At 45.9% G+C, this 18,618-nt stretch overlaps 1 protein-coding gene across 2 annotated transcripts in view; it reads right to left on the bottom strand.

Annotated features, from left to right (window-relative positions):
* The window catches only part of LOC122542253 (cytokine receptor common subunit beta-like), a 61,242-nt gene that overhangs the window by 17,021 nt on the left and 25,603 nt on the right, over positions 1-18,618 (bottom strand). For both annotated transcript variants that reach the window (XM_043679795.1, XM_043679796.1), the window contains exons 6-9: positions 12,362-12,560; positions 9,446-9,584; positions 4,518-4,675; positions 1,580-1,716 (exon numbers count right to left, since the gene is read on the bottom strand). In XM_043679795.1, the coding sequence (XP_043535730.1) occupies positions 1,580-1,716; positions 4,518-4,675; positions 9,446-9,584; positions 12,362-12,560 (633 nt within the window). The remainder of the gene's footprint in view (positions 1-1,579; positions 1,717-4,517; positions 4,676-9,445; positions 9,585-12,361; positions 12,561-18,618) is intronic.

The raw sequence follows: 18,618 nt of genomic DNA, 5'->3' as shown, positions 1-18,618 counted from the left end.
AAATGAACAAATCCTGGTGTTGAAGCAGGGTTTCTAAGAATGGAGCAGGGACTGTGTTACTGTGTGTGATAAACAGTTGCAAAGAGGAGGGAGTGAGACATAGACAAGAGCAAGGGTCTGTGGATTGGACAAGTTCCCATTGCTGTGATTGCAGTATCGACAGAGCCCACCAGATTGTTTAAAGGGGTTGGAGAAGGGAATCTCTAATTATTTTGTTTCTTTGGGACTGTTGTGAAACAAGCGAAAGAAGGTTGGCTGATGTGTGCTTCACCCTTGTTTACTGCGTCGGGGGATGTTGGATGTATGCAACTCAAGGCCTGATGAAGGGCTTATGCCCAAAACGTCGATTCTCCTGCTCCTCAGATGCTGCCTGACCTGCTGTGCTTTTCCAGCCCCACACTCTGATCTCCAGCATCTGCAGGCCTTACTTTTTCCTCAAGGCCTGAAATGTTTGAATGGGAAGTGAGAGAGGGTGAACAAAGCAATGGCTTATTGAGATGACATGTGGCCCTATATTTGAATGAGAAGTAAAGTGAGGCATCTTGTGTATTTGGAATGCAATATGCATTTATGTTTGCAATATCCTTCAACTATTAACTAATGTTTGTGTTATGTTGATTTCAATTAATTTATTACAGTCAAGGCTTGAAGAAATAGCTCCTTGAAAGTAGAGTCACAGGTAGATAGGATAGTGAAGAAGGCGTTTGGTAAGCTTTCTTTATTGGTCACAGTATTGAGTACAGGAGTTGGGAGGTCATATTGCAGCTGGACAGGACATTGGTTAGGCCACTGTTGGAATATTGCATGCAATCCTGGTCTCCTTCCTATCGGAAAGATGTTGTGAAACTTGAAAGGGTTCGGAAAAGATTTACAAGGATGTTGCCAGGGTTGGAGGATTTGAGCTATAGGGAGAGGCTGAACAGGCTGGGGTTGTTTTCCCTGGAGTGCAGAGGCTGACGGGTGACCTTATAGAGGTTTATAAAATCATAAGGGGCATGGATAAGGTGAATAGACAAAGTCTCCTTTCTGGGGTGGGGGAGTCTAGATCTAGAAGTTTAGGGTGAGAGGGGAAAGATATAAAAGAGACCTAAGGGGCAACTTTTTCATGCAGAGGGTGGTATGTGTATGGAATGAGCTGCCAAAGGAAGTGGTGGAGGCTGGTACAATTGCAACATTTAAAAGGCATTTGGATCAGAGTAGGAAGGGTTTGGAGGGATATGGGCCGGGTGCTGGCAGGTGGGACAAGATTTGTTTGGAATAGCTGGTCAGCATGAATGGGTTGGACTGAAGGGTCTGTTTCCATGCTGTACATCTCTATGACTCTATGACTCTATGACTCTAAGTGAAATCCTGTCCATGGGTTTTCTTTCTGTCATCTTTGTGGGGATTTCCTCACCTTTGAAGTTATTGATCTCTCTAGGGATCATAACCATCCTTCAAGCAGGCACATGGCTGTTTGATCCTAGTTGATTCAAACAGGCACACACAAGGATATGTTACACAGAAGCAGGGACACAGACACACAAGGAAGACAGTCCTGAAGACCTGTCCCCTTCACTGATGTGCAATCTCAACTGACCTCCCAAGAATCTTCAGCCTTCTTGTAATGAATTTCATATTCGGAACTATAACTAGCTGGCACAGTGAGCCAGTCCAATTGGTATCTCTCATCGGGCAGCTGTTTTATGGTCAAGTTGAAAGGATCCTTTGGTTTTACTAATAATAAAAGACAAAAAAAAGACAAGATTTCACAGTATGTTGAGACTTTGATTTATAACGGAACAGTTGTGATAGATAGTAACGCACTATGAATCAGAACATGCCTATATTCCCCAATATTCCTCATTGTATTTTGGACAATTTGTTCCTCAATATGACAATTAAGTATAGAGGTTACCATATGGAGTAAGCCCTCCCTTTTTGTCCTATCAAAGATGTGGAATCCTTTCTTGAATGCCCTGAGAGTAGGGTTGGTTAGCACAGTTGGGTGGAGAGCTAGTTTGCTATGCTGTGTGACACCATTGGCGTGGGTTCAACTCCTGCAGCAGTTGAGATAACCACGAATGGAGCTTCCTTCTCAACCTCTCCCCTCACCTGAGGCATGATGAACCCTCAGGTTAAACCATCATCAATCACCTCTATCTCTAAGGAGAGAGCAGCCCTACGGACTGGCCAGGCAGTGATGACTTTACCTGTACTCTATCCCGAGACTTCAAGTGGAACCTAATTTGGGTGAAGGGGGGTGTCTTGGCTCCATAGGATTGGAGAGGCAGCTGAGGCCTCACTTTGGGGAAAGAGCACTGTACTAAGTTTTGTAACTGTAGTCAGGCACCTTGAGAGGTCAACAATGAGCTATCCTGGGATGAAGCACCCTGGGAGCTGTTGGCCAACCAGACAGTGCAAACCTTCAGGAGAGAAAGGGACTCTGATTGGAGGACCAGCTCCTTCCAGAGTCATAGAGTAGGCTGTAGACCTCCACGATAGATTAACCAATCATTTAATTCTGGATTTGGGATCTTATTGATTGAAAACTCATAGAATCCCTACAGCACAGGTACAGGTCATTCAGCCCTTCAAGTATATACTAACCCTCAACCATATTCCTTTAACCCCACATTTACTTGCACATTACATGATAATTTAGCATGGCCAATCCACCTAGCCTGCACATCTCTAGACTGTGGGAGGAAATCCACATGGACATGGGGAGAATGTGCAAACTCCACACAGACAGTCACCCGAGGAATTGAACCCATGTCCCGAGCGCTGTGAGGCATCAGTGCTAAACACTGCTGAGTTTATCTCCCTTACAAACAAAGGGCTGTGAGAGTCAGTATAACTCCATCAGCTGGAAATCCTTCAGGAAAAGTGCAGGGGGCAAGAAAGGGAAGGAAATGGGGCCAGAAATTCAGAGATACCCGCTCGGCCACTGACACTGAGGGCCTTCTGTGGACATTTCTCAAAATTGGAGCACCACGCAGTTGGGGTGGGTGGACATCAAGAGCTCCTTACAGGGCGAAAGACTACAGATTCTGGCTTGGGAAGCAGCAAAGCCAGCCACAAATCCCCTGTGGAATCGGCCACTTGTGCTCTTCCTGATCCTTAATGCCCAGGTTGACAATTGCAGCCGCTTTCAACAGCATGTCCTCCGAAGGGCCAAATGGCACTAGGTATATGTGACAAATGAGAAATGGCAGTGAGGGAAAGACTACTGTTCCATCAGGTCTGGCGCACAGTTGGGACTAAATAATGCAAGGAACACCACCCCACTTCCCCGCGCCCCCTCCCCTCCACCACTTTCCTAGCCCACAGCCGTCAAATCTGCACAGCGCGGCACCCTGCCGAAAAGACCTTGCTATTCACCTCATCTATACCCCTCATGATTTTATAAACCTCTATAAGGTCACACCTCAGCCTGCTACACTCCAGTAAAAATAAGTCCCAGCATTTCCAGTCTATTTTTATATCTCAAATCCTCTATTCCCAGCAACATCCTGGTGAATCTGGTATGAACCCTTTCCAGCTTAATAATATCCTTCCTATAACAAGGACACAGTGCTCCAGAAGAGGTCTCACCAATGTCCTGTATAACCTCACCATGACATCCCAACTCCTGTACTCCAAAGGTCTGAGCAATGAAGGCAAGCGTGCTAAACACCCTCTTAACCACCTTGCCCACCTGTGAACTATGTACCTGAACCCCTAGGTCCCTCTGTTCTACAGCACTGCCCAGGGCCCTACCATTAATTGTGTAAGTCCTGTCCATGGTTGTTTTACCAAAATGTAATATTTCACATTTATCCAAATTAAACTCCATTTGCCTCTCCTCAGCAAAGAGACCCAAATCTCTTTGTAACCTTAGCTGGAAAATCATCGAATCCCTGCAGTGGGGAAACAGGCCATTTCGCCCAAAAGGTCTACACCGACCCTCTGAAGAGTAACCCATCCAGAACCATTCTCCCACCCTATCACTGGACATTTCCCCTGACTAATGCACCTAACCTTCTCATCCCCTGAACATTATGGGCAATTCATCCTAACCTGCACATCTTTGGATTGTGGGAAGATACCTGAGCACCCAGGGGAAACCCATGCAGACATGGGGCAGATGTGCAAACTCCACACAGACAGTCCTGAACCTGGGTCCCTGGCACTGTGAGGCAGCAGTGCTAACCACTGAGCCACTGTGCTACTACATGGGGCAGAGAAGAATCAAACTGGAATTTAGTCTGGGTCATCACTCGGGAAAACATCCAGGTAGATCCAGGGAACTGACTTGATGCTGAGGTTCTGAGGAAGGGTCACTGAACCCAAAACGTTAACTCTGATTTCGCTCCACAGATGCTGCCAGTCCTGCTGAGCTTTTCCAGCAATTTCTGTTTTTGCAACAGGCTAAACATCTCCTATTACCCCAGGAGATTCGGAGGCTCTGCTCTCAGTGGCATTTCAGATCAAAGGGTAATCTTTGTTGACAAATTAACTGCACAGTCAAAGTGAAGGTGAAACAGTGAACTCACTGTTTTTATAGGGGTAAAATACCACTGTTGGCTCAACAATCTTCAGCATCAGCTCATAGTCATCCATGACTTCCTCATCGTTCACAGGAATGCTACAGCGATGAACAGTGAGATCTTTAAATGTCTGGGATATCTCTGGATTCTCACACTCCTTGGTCCTGCAAATTAAGAGAGGTTGGTCACTGCGATTTTAGAGACTCGCACAGCGACAAAAACAAAAAACTTGCATTTGTGTAGCGCTTTCCAGGGCAGCCCAAAGCAATTTACAGTCAGTGGAAGACTTTTGAAGTAAATCTGTGGATGCCTGGACACCTGATACAAACAAACATAGGAAGTGCTGGAGAAACTCAGCAGGTCTGTGAGGAGAAAGCACAGTTAACGTTTTGAGTCCAGTCAGAACTGGACTCAGAACATTAACTCTGTTACTCTCTCTCTCACAGATGCTGCCAGACCTGCTGAGTTTCTCCAGTATTTTCTGGTTTGAGAGTTCGGGTACTTTTGAAGGGTAGACTCTAGTGTGCTGCACAAAACATGGATGATGTGTACAACCGCAAGCAGTAGTGTGTTCATGACTGAATAGTCTGTTTCAGACAAGACTGAGGGATAAATATTACCAAGGATTTGTGAAAAATCATGTCCCTTTTCCAACTAGTGATTTGGTTTGATTATTGTCACATGTACCTACGTACAGTGAAAAATTTTGTTTTGTGTGCAGTTCACATCCAAAGATCACAGGGTGATTCAACAGAGCGAGAGATACAAAGTTACGGCTGCAGAGAGGGTGCACAGAAAGCAAGACCAAGCTTCGATTTGAAATTTGAGAGGTCTGTTCTGAAGTCAAAGAGCAGCGGGCAGAGTGTGTCTCGGAGTGATAATCGAAAAACAGGGCACTTGATAGTTCTACACTCCCTCAGGGGTGCTCCAGAGCTTCAGCTTAGATGTTGCATTCAAGTCTCTGGGGAAATAATTGAACTTATGACCTTCTGGCACACAGATGAGAATGCTAACCAATGAGCTAGATCTGTCACTCTGTAAGGTCGGAGAGCTGGAGGACGGGTGCAGAGATTGTAACAAGGTCCGCCTGGTGGACCTCATAGAATCTGTGTTCTCTTATTGGGGTTGTTAACCCGGTCTGATCAAGGAGCCCTGACTGACAGGAGTGTCAAAGGTTCTGTTCACTCTGAGAGCTGGCTCTGAGGGAGCTGGGTCAGTGTCAAGGACTCCCAATGTGTAAATAAAGGGTGATGTGGTGACGGGAGACCAGCCGCTGTGGAGTTATTTCAGCAAGGATTTACACAAATGGTTTAACCCATTCAACTTACACTGCGGCCCCTGTTCAAGTCCAAATATATCAAACAGAGCAAGAAATGTACAGTTTCAGTTCCTGGACTGTGCTAAATTTACTAATTTCTGAATGTTTACTTCCTTCAAGAATTCCCCAGGGAAAGTAGAATCAGTGGGTGTGACAGTAGTGTAGTGATAACATCACTTGGCCCGCAGCCCTGAATCCCAATCTAATGTTCTGAGGGTCATGGGTTCAAATCCTGCCATGGTAGATGGTGACTTTTGAAATCTGGAGTTCTAAACAAAACACCTAATGGTAACAATTGTCATTAAAACCCATTTGGATCACAAGGATGTTGCCATGGTTGGAGGGTTTGATCCATCGGGACAAGCTGAATAGGCTGTGGCTATTTTCCCTGGCGTGTTGGAGGTGACCTTATAGAGGTTTATAAAATCCTGAGGGGCATGGATAGAATAAATAGACAAAGTCTTTTCCCCTGGGGTGGGGGAGTCCAGAACAAGAGGGCATAGGTTTAGGGTGAGAGGGAAAGATATGAAAGAGACCCAAGAGGAAACTTTTTCACTCAGAGGATGGTACATGTATGGAATGAGCTGCCAGAGGAAGTGTGGGAGGTGAATACAATCAACATTTAAAAGGCATCTGGATGGGTATATAAATAGGAAGGGTTTGGAGGGATATGGGCCAAATACTGTCAAATGGGACTAGATTAATTTAGGATATCTGGCTGGCATGGACATGTTAGACTGAAGGGTCTGTTTCAATGCTGTACATCTCTATGAGTCTATGACCACACCTTCTTGTGGAACGAATATGCCTGATATGGCCTACATGTGACTCCAGGCCCACAGCAATGTGGTTGACTCTTAAGCTGCCATCTGGGCATTAGAGATGGATAATAAATGCTACACCTGTTCAGGGTCACCTATGTCACATGCACAAATAGAGTGATAGAGATGTACAGCACAGAAACAGACCCTTTGGTCTATGCCGACCTGATATCCTAACCTAATCTAATCCCATTTGCCAGCACTTGGCCCATATCCCTCTAAACCTTTCCTATCCATATACCCACCCAGATGCCTTTTAAGTGTTGTAATTGTACCAGCTTCCTGTTTTGATCTATATCGTAATGCAGTGGCACTAATGGACCAGTCCTCTTGAGGTCCTGGCTAAGGCCTACGCAGGGATATGAGTTCAAATCCAATGGAAGCATAACTAAAACTGGAATGAAAAGCCAGACTCAGTAATAATGCCCAATACAAGCTGTTACAAAGACCCATCTGGCCCATTAATAAAGAGCAGGGGAGGAAATTTGCCTTCTCGTCTGGTCTGGTCCACATGTGAGTCCTGTTCCACAGCAATTTGGCTGCCCCCTTAAGTAGCAAGTCACACAGTTGTGTGAAACTGCTAGCAAAAAGCTAACAGCAGTATAGGTGCTGCCTAGATGATGCCACAGGAAATTGCCATCTTTCAGGAGAGCAATTCAGGAAGAGTAAATGTTGGCTTGTCCCATGAAAGCATTTTAAAAGGGCTTTGAATCGAAAGAAGTTAATAGGGCTGCATTGTTATCCTGTAAGTAATCTTAGCTAGGTATTTTTGTACCTAAGATGATGCTGTGAGTGGAGACTTATAAACTTGTCCCTGTACTTATTTGAGGACACGTGGTAATAAAGCTAATTCAATTCAAAACCAACGAATCTCCAATGCTGAGTGTTGCTTGTCCCATAATGCTGAAAGGAACTTCAGGCTGAGATTTGTTAACAATTGCAAAAAATAAAAGGTAGAGGAAAAAGGTTTGTGGACCTACCAATCCATTAATTAATTAATTAATGCATTGCTGGGACACTTTTCTGTTCTGTCAGTTTAGACTATGTAGCTGCAAGCATTTCTTGTGACAGTTGTAACCATTGCAAATGTTTGGCTGGGTTTCAGATGCAAATAACAGCTTCAGATCATCAGGGGGCCTAGTGATTCAAGAATAACTGACACATTTAAGACGTTTCCATGGCATATCATTTTGGTAACAGGCCTAATTAGAGCTTAATTGATTACATTGTGTTTTACACTGCTGTGTTTCTTTAATGGTGGCGTGTTGGAGCTCAGAGTTTAATTCAGTCATTAGACGTTTAATTCTTCCCTATTGATGTTAAAATGATGCCAATGCATGGCTGTGAAGATGGTATCCAGATCGACTATTATGGAGGAAGTGGTAGTGGAGGGGGGGCATAGGTGAGTGAATTTGGATGAGGTTTAGGAGGTCTTCACGTAATGAGAGTTGGGTTGCTGTGATGGAGACCTGAAGGGTGTTTTGTCTCCAATCCACCTTCACGTCTTCATGTACTCGATTACAGCTCTCAACCCTGTTTGAACAGATAATACTCCCAGGCAGTCACACATGCGTTAGGCATATATTTCAGAAGGCACAAATGCATTTAGGTCCTGTTATGCTGAGTCCACCTGAAGTTCTGGCCCTGATTAATGACAAGCCTTGGAGGACAGAGGCCTAAGTATGGCAGCCCTCTATCCGAGAGAAAGTGAGGGCTGCAGATGCTGGAGATCAGAGTTGCTGGAAAAGCACAGCCGGTCAGGCAGCGTCTGAGGAGCAGGAGAATCGACATTTCGAGCATAAGGTCTTCATCGGGAATTTTTTCTCTGTCAGAGATCTTAATAATGAGAAGATCAGAAGAGAATTGGACCTTCTGCCTTTGCAAGGAGCCATCCGAGAGTTGATGTTACGCCAGATAAATACAATCATGGGCAGCGTGGAAATGGTTAATGTTGAAGGTTGGATGTTGTGAGAGTAGGACAAGGGGGTCATATGTTCAATGATAAATTTAGGATTAACATAGGGATCTTTCTCTTTATTGAGAGTGGGGATCATAACACGTGCTGATAGTTAGAAATGGGCAATTTTGGATAGGCCATTCACAAAATGCCATTTGCAGATGTTAAAATTACCCTCCCTAGTGATCAACATCTCGAAAAAGGGATTGGACAATTCAGGCAATATTCTTTTTTCTTAAGAACAATTGGGTCGCTTCAATACTTTAGACTCTGCCCAGTGAAGCAGTCGAGGCTGCTTATTTGCATGTTTCTAAAGCAAATATAGATAGATTTTTGAGCAGTAAGGGAAGTAAGGGTTATGGTGCACAGTGGGTAAATGGAGCTGAGTCCACGATAAAGATCGGTAATGATCTTATTGCATGGCAGAACAGGCTTGATGGGCCAAATGGACTACTCCAACCAGAACTCTATCAACAAACACATTGACTTGGATCCCATTTACCAACCCCTGATAAAAAGAACAGGAAATGACATCACCAGAAGAAATGGCACTACCAACCCAAGGAAACCCAAACATATAAATAGAAAGCAGGAAACACCAGCAGGCTTGGTCAGGAGGCTCACTGAAGATGTTACCTAGTATGGTGACGGAACATCTGAAAATAAACCTTCCAGCTCAGCGAGCAAACCTACATCCAGGGCCTACACCTGCTCCTATTTCTTATATCTTTAAGTTAAGGATGGATGAGCTAAGGTAGGCTGAATCTTCTCATGCCTACTGCTCTTTGGATCAACAATCAGGGCTGGGTTACAGGAACATTTCAGCTGGTTTACTTACTCAGAGCTATTGGCTCTTCCAAAGTGCAAGCCAAACTGGAAATATTTGCTGGACTCACTTGTCACTTCCCAAGTACATTTGATCTCCTGGATACCATCGTAGAAGCACATCAGATTCCGAGGCATTACATTTGCTTTAGCTGTGAACAGTCAAGGCAGATAGTCAGTACTGAAATACAGAGTCTTAACTCGCAGCACTGCAAATGCAGCTCATTGGGATTACTTTCCCCCCCATCCACACTAGTCTGTATTTGCAGAATACGGATGAACAGAGTGGAAACCAAGCGACTGGCTTTCGGGAAAGGTTGCGTAGAATTTACAGCATTGAAGTAGGCCATTCGGCCCAGATGGATCAGGTCTGATGGTACATTCCCCACATAAACCTCTTCCTCCCACCTTTTCGTAACTCCATGAATGCATCCTTTCAATCCGTATGCCTTTTCTACCTGATTGGCATCACTTTCAAAGCTCATCTTTCCAACTACTCCTAAGTCCCACACATTCCAACCTCCGGAACTCCTTGCTGGACTTTGGGTTGGGATATGGTCTCAAAATGACAGCAAAGTCATTTAAGATCAATCTCACGAAGCACTGAGTGGCAGGTATCAAGCTCTCTCCCTGGTAAAAGGCTGTGGTTGCTGGGACGGGTTAAGCTTTCAAGACTGAGTTGGGACATTCAGTAACAGGAGGTACAGAGCAAAGCAGACATTTTCTACTGAACTACATGAGGATGTTATACACACGTCTCTGGTGCAGAAGGGACTTGAACCCTTGCCTTCTGGCTCAGATATATGGACACTAAAGACAGCACCGCAGGAGCCCCACTGAGCCAAAGCTAATTTTTTAAAACCTATTTTTCTAGTCAACTTGTTTGTAGTTAAGAGTGTGTTAGAGTGGCTCAGTGGTTAGCACTGCTACCTCACAGCGCCAAGGACGCAGGTTCGATTCTAGACTTTGGTGACTGTCCGTGTGGATGATTTTGTTCCCTACAGTGTGGAAACATTTGATTTGGCTCACCAAGTCCTCTGAAGAGTAACCCACCCAGACCCATTCCCTCACACTATATTTACCCCTGACTAATGTATCTAACACTATGGGCAATTTAGCATGGCCAATTCACCTAACCTGCACATTTTTGGATTGTGGGAGGAAACCGGAGCACCCGGAGGAAACCCACGCGGACACAGGGAGAATGTGCAAACTCCAGACAGACAGTCGCTCAAGGTGAGAATTGAGCCCGGGTCCCTGGCGCTGTGAGGCAGCAGTGCTGACCACTGTGCCGGCCCCAGCAGGTGTTATTTCACCTCTCTGGAGCAGGTGGGGCTTGAACCACGGCCTCCCATTCCTGAGGTAGGGACACTACCACCTTGCCACAGGTCAAATGCTCTACTGACTGAATAGGGGACACTTCACGAAATTATCCTTTAACTTGTGCAGGGCCTATCCTAACCATAGAATCCCTACACCATTCCGCTTATCAGGTCCACACCAACCCTGTAGACAGCATCCCACCTCGAGCCATTCCCCTGTGCTATCAGCCTGCATTTCCCATGGCCATGCTAAATTGCCCATAGTATTAGGTGTATTAGTCAGGGGTAAATATAGGGTCGGGGAATGGGTCTGGGTACTCTTTGGAGGGTCAGTGTGGACTTGTTGGGCCAAATGGCCTGTTTCCATACTTTAGAGAATCTAATCCACACGGACAGTCACCGAAGTTGATAGTCAAACCTGCGTCCCTGGTGCTGCTACCCACTGAGCCACCGTGCCATCCCAATACTCTCCTAACTGAGCGAGTCAATCTTGGGATCAGGAACAGCCTTGATCAAATGGCACAGTGAAGCAGGCTTGGGGGGAAATGACCAACCTATTCCTGTTCCACTGTCACTGCCAAATAAATGCCTGCACTTATGTAACAACTTATCGAGACCTCTCAGGAACGTCTCAAAGCCCTTCAAACAAAGTCAGCTCCTTCCGATTGTGGTCAGCATTGCATTGCTGGTAAACATTTGGTACAAATAAAAAAAGACAAAGAAACCTTCAGCACACCCCGCTATGAGATAAATGACCAGTGACGCTGCACTTGGGCAACAGCAGGATGTTGGCTATAACACCAGGAAACGGCATCAGTTTTATCTTTGGCTCTAAAGTACGAACATTCTCAGCAAGTGCAGTGTTTCATCAGCCTCTTTTTAATGCTGTGCCTTAGGTTGCTGCAGCCTTAGATCAGGAACTCCCGCTCCAAACTCTTTGTCTGTCCCTTTCTCTCAGAAGGTACATACGGTGGGATGCACAGCCCCAGACCATCACAGAAGCCAGCCTCCCATCCATGGACCCCCTTTACGCATCTTGTTGCCATGGAAAGTTGCCAATGCCATCAAAGACCCCTCCCACCCTGGTACTGCTCTCTTCCGACCTTTTCCACTGGGCAGAAAATACAGAAGCTTGAACACATGCATCAATGGTTCAGGCATCTTCCTGGCCATTACTAGACTGATGAATGGACTTCTCTAATGTCGACTAATGCTGATTTTGTTAATGTTGATCTTGCTTTGCCCACTTCCTGTGCAGTTCTAACCCCGCTCTGTCTAAGCACCCTCTGATCTGCATGTCCTTGTTTGCTATGATCTGCTCGCAAAACAGAACTTTTCACTGTAATTAGGTACATGTGACTGCAGTAAATAAAACCAAATCAAATCATTCGCCTTTGAAGAGAATCCTTAAAATCTACCTCTCCCTGTCAAGGTTTTGGAGCCTGATGTTTCTTCAATTTGTTCCGATTTTGCTTGGTAAACCATGAGGCAAGTTTCGCTTCTTTTATTCCTACGATTCCAAATGCGCCTTTTAAATGCAATCGACCTTTGGAGATTGGCGTCTGCTCTGATCTGTTGCATCTAGTGAAGGTCACAAAGCTGTTTACCTGTTTGGAGGTTAGAGGTGCTTGGACTTGTCTCCCACTGGATCTCGGAGCTCCACTCACTCCAGTGGCCTCTGGAACCCTCCTGCTGCTGTGGTTTTGCTCTCACACGGGCGATGTAGGTTTCTGAATCCGCCGCCAGCGACAATCTGTTGATTTGAAACTGCTGGCTGCTTTTCTGCACAGTTTCTATTGCTGAATTCTGCAGGGAAAGACAATTCTTCAGCTCACATGGTCAGTTTATATGCCTGCGAACCAGTCCAGTGTCAGGAAATCTCTGACAAAACCCGCGTTGTCTATTTTGTTTAAATTTTATAAGAGATTAGAAACATAAGGAATGTGCACAAGAGTAGCCCCTGCAACTTTCTACAGGAGTAGGAGAGCCGACATTTTTTGATTAGATTCCCTACAGTGTGGAAACAGGCCCTTCGGCCCAACCAGTCCTCCGAAGAGCAACCACCCAGACCCATTTCCCCTCTGACTAATGCACCTAACACTATGGGCAATTTAGCATGGCCAATTCAACTGCCTTGCACATCTTTGGACTGTGGGAAGAAACCGGAGCACCCAGAGGAAACCCACGCAGACACAGGGAGAATGTGCAAACTCCACACAGACCGTAACCCAAGGCTGGAATCGAACCTGGGAATCTGGCAGCAGTGCTAACCACTGAGCCACTGTGCTTCATCAGGCATTGCGGATGAAGAGCTTATGCTCGAAACATCGACTCTCCTGCTCCTCGGATGCTGCCGGACCTGCTGTGCTTTTCCAGTACCACGCCTTTTGACTCCGATCTCCAGCATCTGCTGTCCTCCCTTTCTCCTACTCAATATGATCATAGCTGATTGTCAGACTCAACTCGCCTCTTCTGTCCATTTCCCATAGTCCTTCAGTTCCCTGAGAGAATCGTGTGCAATTCTGGTCTCCTTCCTATCGGAAAGATGTTGTGAACCTTGAAAGGGTTCAGAAAATATTTACATGGATGTTGCCAGGATTGGAGGATTTGATTAACAGGGAGAGGCTGAATAGGCTGGGACTGTTTTCCCTGGAGCATTGGTGGCTGACGGGTGACCTTATAGAGGTTTATAAATTCATGAAGGGCATGGATAGGATAAATAGACAAGGTCTTTTCACTGGAGTGGGGGCGTCCAGAACTAGAGGGCACCAGTTTAGGGTGAGAGGAGAAATATTTAAAAAGGACCTAAGGGGCAATGCTTTCACACAGAGGGTGGTGCGTGTATGGAATGATCTGCCAGAGGGGGTGGTGGAGGCTGGTACAATTGCAACAGTTAAAAGGATGGGAATATGAATAGGAGGGTTTGGGGGATGGGGCGAAATGCTGACACATGGGACTAAATTAGGTTTGGATACCTGGTCAGCATGGACGGGTTTCCGTGCTGTTTCCACCACTTCCTCCGGCAGATCATTTGATACACACACCACCCTCTGCATGAAAATGTTGCCCCTTAGGTCCCTTTTAAATATTTCCCCTCTCACCCCTGAACCTGTGCCCTATAGTTCTGAACTCCCCTCAACTCAGGAAAGGATCTTGTACATCTCTATGTCTCTACGGCTCTGGTCAGGTGGCTAGCAGCGGAAGTGGCTGCGAGACTGGCCCCAATCAACCATGCTGGAAATTTTGGTCAAGCTAGTTTAAACTCTGACCTCAGTTAAATTGGACCTACTGTGGCCTGCAGTTTCCAGTACTGACCAAAGAAGGCAAATGTCTTGGTGATCTCTAGATCCACTGGTGCGTCTGGAGAATGGAATGTCACTGTTTACAGCTTGCTGAAATGTAAACATTTGAGAGTTATTTACCAGTAAATCTCTATTGGCTGGGATGGAACCATGTGATCAGGCTTTGATCAATTGGCTGAGTGCCAGAGATCTTTCTGGAAAGTAGCACATTTTACAGAACAAAGGAGTTGTTTTCTCTGTCTCAGAGAAGCCTCCAGCCCACATTGGGAAACATGATGTGGAGGAGCCGGTATTAGAGTGGGTAGGATAAAGTTAAAAATCACACAACACCAGGTTGTAGTCCAACAGGTTTATTTGGAAGCACTAGCTTTCGGAGCGCTGCTCCTTTGTCTGGTAGCTGTGATGCAGGACCGTAAGACACAGAATTTATCCAAAAGGTTACAGTGTCATGCAAGTAAAATGATATATTTAACAAACCTCACACCTTTAATGCATTGTCTGAGCTGAGATGTCACCAATTTTTATAAAACCTTAACTTATCTTGAGAATGTGACTTAAAAGAAGTTCTGGGATTTACATATTAATGAACTGAAACCTGCAACCCATTCGAAAAGATGAAAAACTTAACAGCAATCTAGGTTTGTTAAATATACCATTTTACTTCTGTGACATTAATCTTTTGCTCTAAATTCTGTGTCTTATGGTCCTGCTTCACAACCACCTGATGAAGGAGCAGCGCTCCGAAAGCTAGTGCTTCCAAATAAACCTGTTGGACTATAACCTGGTGTTGTGTCATTGAGTCATAGAGATGTACAGCATGGAAACAAACCCTTCGGTCCAACCCGTCCATGCCGACCAGATATCCCAACCCAATCTAGTCCCACCTGCCAGCACCCGGCCCATATCCCTCTAAACCCTTCCTATTAATTTACACATCCAAATGCCTCTTAAATGTCGCAATTGTACCAGCCTCCACTCCTCTGGCAGCTCATTCCATACATGTACCACTTTCTGTATGAAAAAGGTCTCTTTTATATCTTTCCCCTCTCACCCTAAACCTATGCCCTCTAGTTCTGGACTCCCTGACCCCAGGGAAAAGACTTTGCCTATTTACCCTATCCATGGCCCCCATAATTTTGTAAACCTCTATAAGGTCACCCCTCATCCTCCGACGCTCCAGGGAAAACGGCCCCAGCCTGTTCAGCCTCTCCCTGTAGCTCAAATCCCCCAACCTTTGCAACATCCTTGTAAATCTTTTCCGGACCCTTTCAAGTTTGTGTGATTTCTAACTTTGTCCATCCCAGTCCAACACCGGCTCCTCCGCATCAGGCTTTGGTCAATTCATTGGCTGAGTGCCAGAGGTCTCTCTGGGAAGGAGTCCATTTTACAGAACAAAGGATTTTTTTTCTCTCTCTCTCTCTCAAAGAAGCCTCCGGCCCCAATGGGAAAGCAATTGCCCTGAAGTTACTTTTTCAGAAAGAACGAAGATCTGCTCAGAGGACAAAGTTGGCCACTTCGTTTGAATCAGAGTAGTATTTGATTCAAGCCAAACTCAATGAATTGATGTTAGAATTAGGGTTATTAAGTTAAAGTAAAAGAAACTGAAGTTAATTGAAGTGAGTTAAGGTAGATGAAATAGGAAGCAAATATACAATAAATGTTTCTTTTATAGTGACCATTGGTACTTAAAGGGTTAAATAAAGAAAGGTCTGTTTCGTTAAGTTCTGAGTCAGATCCCTGGCTTTTGTCTATCACACAGGGGAAGAATAATTGGGTAAAAGGTTTGAATACTCCTTTTCAGGCAATAGTATAAATATCTGTCTATCAAACCCTCAGTGATGGACCGTCCACCAATGCAGAGGGTCGAGAATTCAATGCATTGCTTTATTTTTTGAGAGCAGTCATTTCTCTTCATCTCAGTTGTAAAGGTTCTCTAACACTGTCCCTTCATAAACACCCGCAGAACTGCTGGAAGTTAGAGACAAAAGCAGAAATTGCTGGAAAATCTCAGCAGGTCTGGCCGCATCTGTGGAGTTAACATTTCAGGTCCAGAGAAGAAGGGTGGTCTTCTGAAACATTATCTCTGTTTCCCTCTCTCTGCGGATGCTGCCAGACCTGCTGAGTTTTTCCAGCAATTTCTGTTTTTACCACTGTACCTAGATTCACCAGCCAAGGGAAACATCCTCTCAGCTTTTCGTGAACGTAATCGTTCACGGGATGTGGGCATCGCTGGCTGGGGTGGCATTTATTTCCTGCTCATAATTGTCAGCTATGTTGCTGGAGTCACATGTCAACCAGACAAGGTGAGGACAGCAGTTTCCTTCCCAAAAAGGACATTAGTGAACCAGATGGGCTTTTAATGACAACCTCCATGGAGGTTACTAAGCCGAATGGTTAAGGAATTCAACTTTCATCATCTGCCACTGAGGGTTTCGAACCCATGTCTCTAAAACATTGACCTGGGGTTTTGGATTACCACAGTGACATTACCGCTGCCCCATCTCCTGCCTATTTTGACTCTGTCTTGCCCCTTCAGAATCCATGAACATTTCAATAAGATCACCTCTCATTCTTATAACTGTCAGCTAGTACACAGGCTCAGTTCGTTATCGTTGTCGAAAAGATTGGTGCTGGAAAAGCACAGCAGGTCAGGCAGCATCTGAGGAGCAGGAGAATCAATGTTTCAGGCATATTCCTGATGAAGGGCTTAAGCCCGAAACATCGACTCTCCTGCTTCTCAGAGGCTACCTGATCTATTATGCTTTTCCAGCACCACGCTTTTCGACTCTGAGCTCCAGCATCTGCAGTCCTCACTTTTGCCCAATTCATTATACCCATGGAATGAAAGTCTTTGTCCTTCCTACGCTATCTCGATGAGGTTAACAGACGTTGCTCAACAAGAACAGGACCTCATTTCTTGGTTGGACGTCTCACAGCCTCTTGGAATAAAAGCAGTCCAACAATTTCCGATGATAACTGGATGGCATGGTGCTTCACAGCCCCAGCGACCCAGGTTCAATCCCACCTCGGGCACATGTATGGAATGAGCGCCAGAGGAAGTGGTGGAGGCTAGTACAATTGCAACATTTAAAAGATATCTGGATGGGTATATGAATAGAAAAGGTTTAGAGGGGTATGGGCCAAGTGTTGGCAAATGGGATTAGATTAAGTTGGGGTATCTGCTCGGCATGGACGAGTTGGACCAAAGGGTCTGTTTCCGTGCTGTACATCATTATGACTCCATGACTGTCTGTTTCTATCTCTATGACTGTGTGGAGCTTGCACATTCTCCCCGTGTCTGGGTGGGTTTCCTCTGGGTGCTCCGGTTTCCTCCCACAGTCCAAAGATGTGCAGTTTAGGTGGATTGGCCATGGGAAATGCAGGGGTGGGGGTGAGTCTGGGTGGCCTGCTCTTCAGAGGGTCGGTGTGGACTCCTTGGGCTGAATGGCCTGCTTCCACACTGTAGGGATTCTGCGATAGCCATTATGACTGTTTTTATTGCAGATGGTTCTGCTGTTGTCATTTCTGTTCATCTCCGCTCCTCTTTTGGTACTTTTGCATTCATTTACATCACTCCTGCCCTCTGCCCTATTTCGGAATATGCCTTTAGCTCCTTACTTTCTTCTTCCCCCTTTCCCTGCTTCTGCCCCTGCAGTTAAATTGGAAACGTTGATTGTATCTGGAGTCATGTTGCAGACCCGACTCAATCCCTCTCAGAGTTGGAACAGGCTGAAAAGCCTGGGGCCTAGCTGTGTTCCTTTGTTTTGGTTAAATCTCTAGTTAGTTCCTGTTCGGATGAAAGGTCAATGACCTGAAATGTTTAACTGTTTCTCTGTCACCAGTGCTTCCAGCACACCATGTTTAAATCCCAGCTTTTCAGCCTCTGCACTCTGTTGCTTGTGTTAGGAGCCAATGGGGGCTGCAGATGCTGGAGAACTCAGAGGCGATAAAGGGTGGCAGCATCCAAGTAACAAGGGAGTCGGCGTTTCAGGCAGGACCCTTCGTCAGGACTGGGGAGGGGGAAGGGAGATGACAGATAAATGGGGGAAAGGGTGGGAATGGCTCTGGGAACAAGGTAGGCCCTAGGTGGGTGAAGGTGGGAGGTGATAGGGATAGGTCAGTGGGACGGGTCCGGAGATTGCCACAGAGGAATAGCCGACTGTGGCGACGCCTGATGTAGCGGCTCCAACCGCTTCCCAGGGCTTCACACTTGTTCATCCAAGTGGTCTTCTGCATTGATATGTGCCCCACGTTTATGCAAGATGGCGGCAGATGTAGCGCCTGTGCATCCAAGCACTAGGCCCAGAACTCATCCTCTTCCACCTGCTTTCTTTGTTTCTTTCTCCTTTTGATCTTTGCTCTTGTTCGCTTTTTTTTCTCTTTATGGGTTTCTTCGGCGCCTTCAGCAGGGTGAGAGCGGGCCCTGTCCCTGAGCATGTGCCGCAATGGCAGCAGGAGTAGGCTTCTCAGGGAGAGCGAGCCCAACACGGGGAAGGGGCGGGGGGAGAGTGAGCTCAGTGTGGGGGAGGGGAGAGTGAGCTCAGTGTGGGGGAGGGGAGAGT

This window comes from Chiloscyllium plagiosum, chromosome 39, assembly GCF_004010195.1.
Source record: "Chiloscyllium plagiosum isolate BGI_BamShark_2017 chromosome 39, ASM401019v2, whole genome shotgun sequence".
Classification (NCBI taxonomy): Eukaryota; Metazoa; Chordata; class Chondrichthyes; order Orectolobiformes; family Hemiscylliidae; genus Chiloscyllium; species Chiloscyllium plagiosum.
This window is presented reverse-complemented; position numbering and strand designations above follow the sequence as displayed.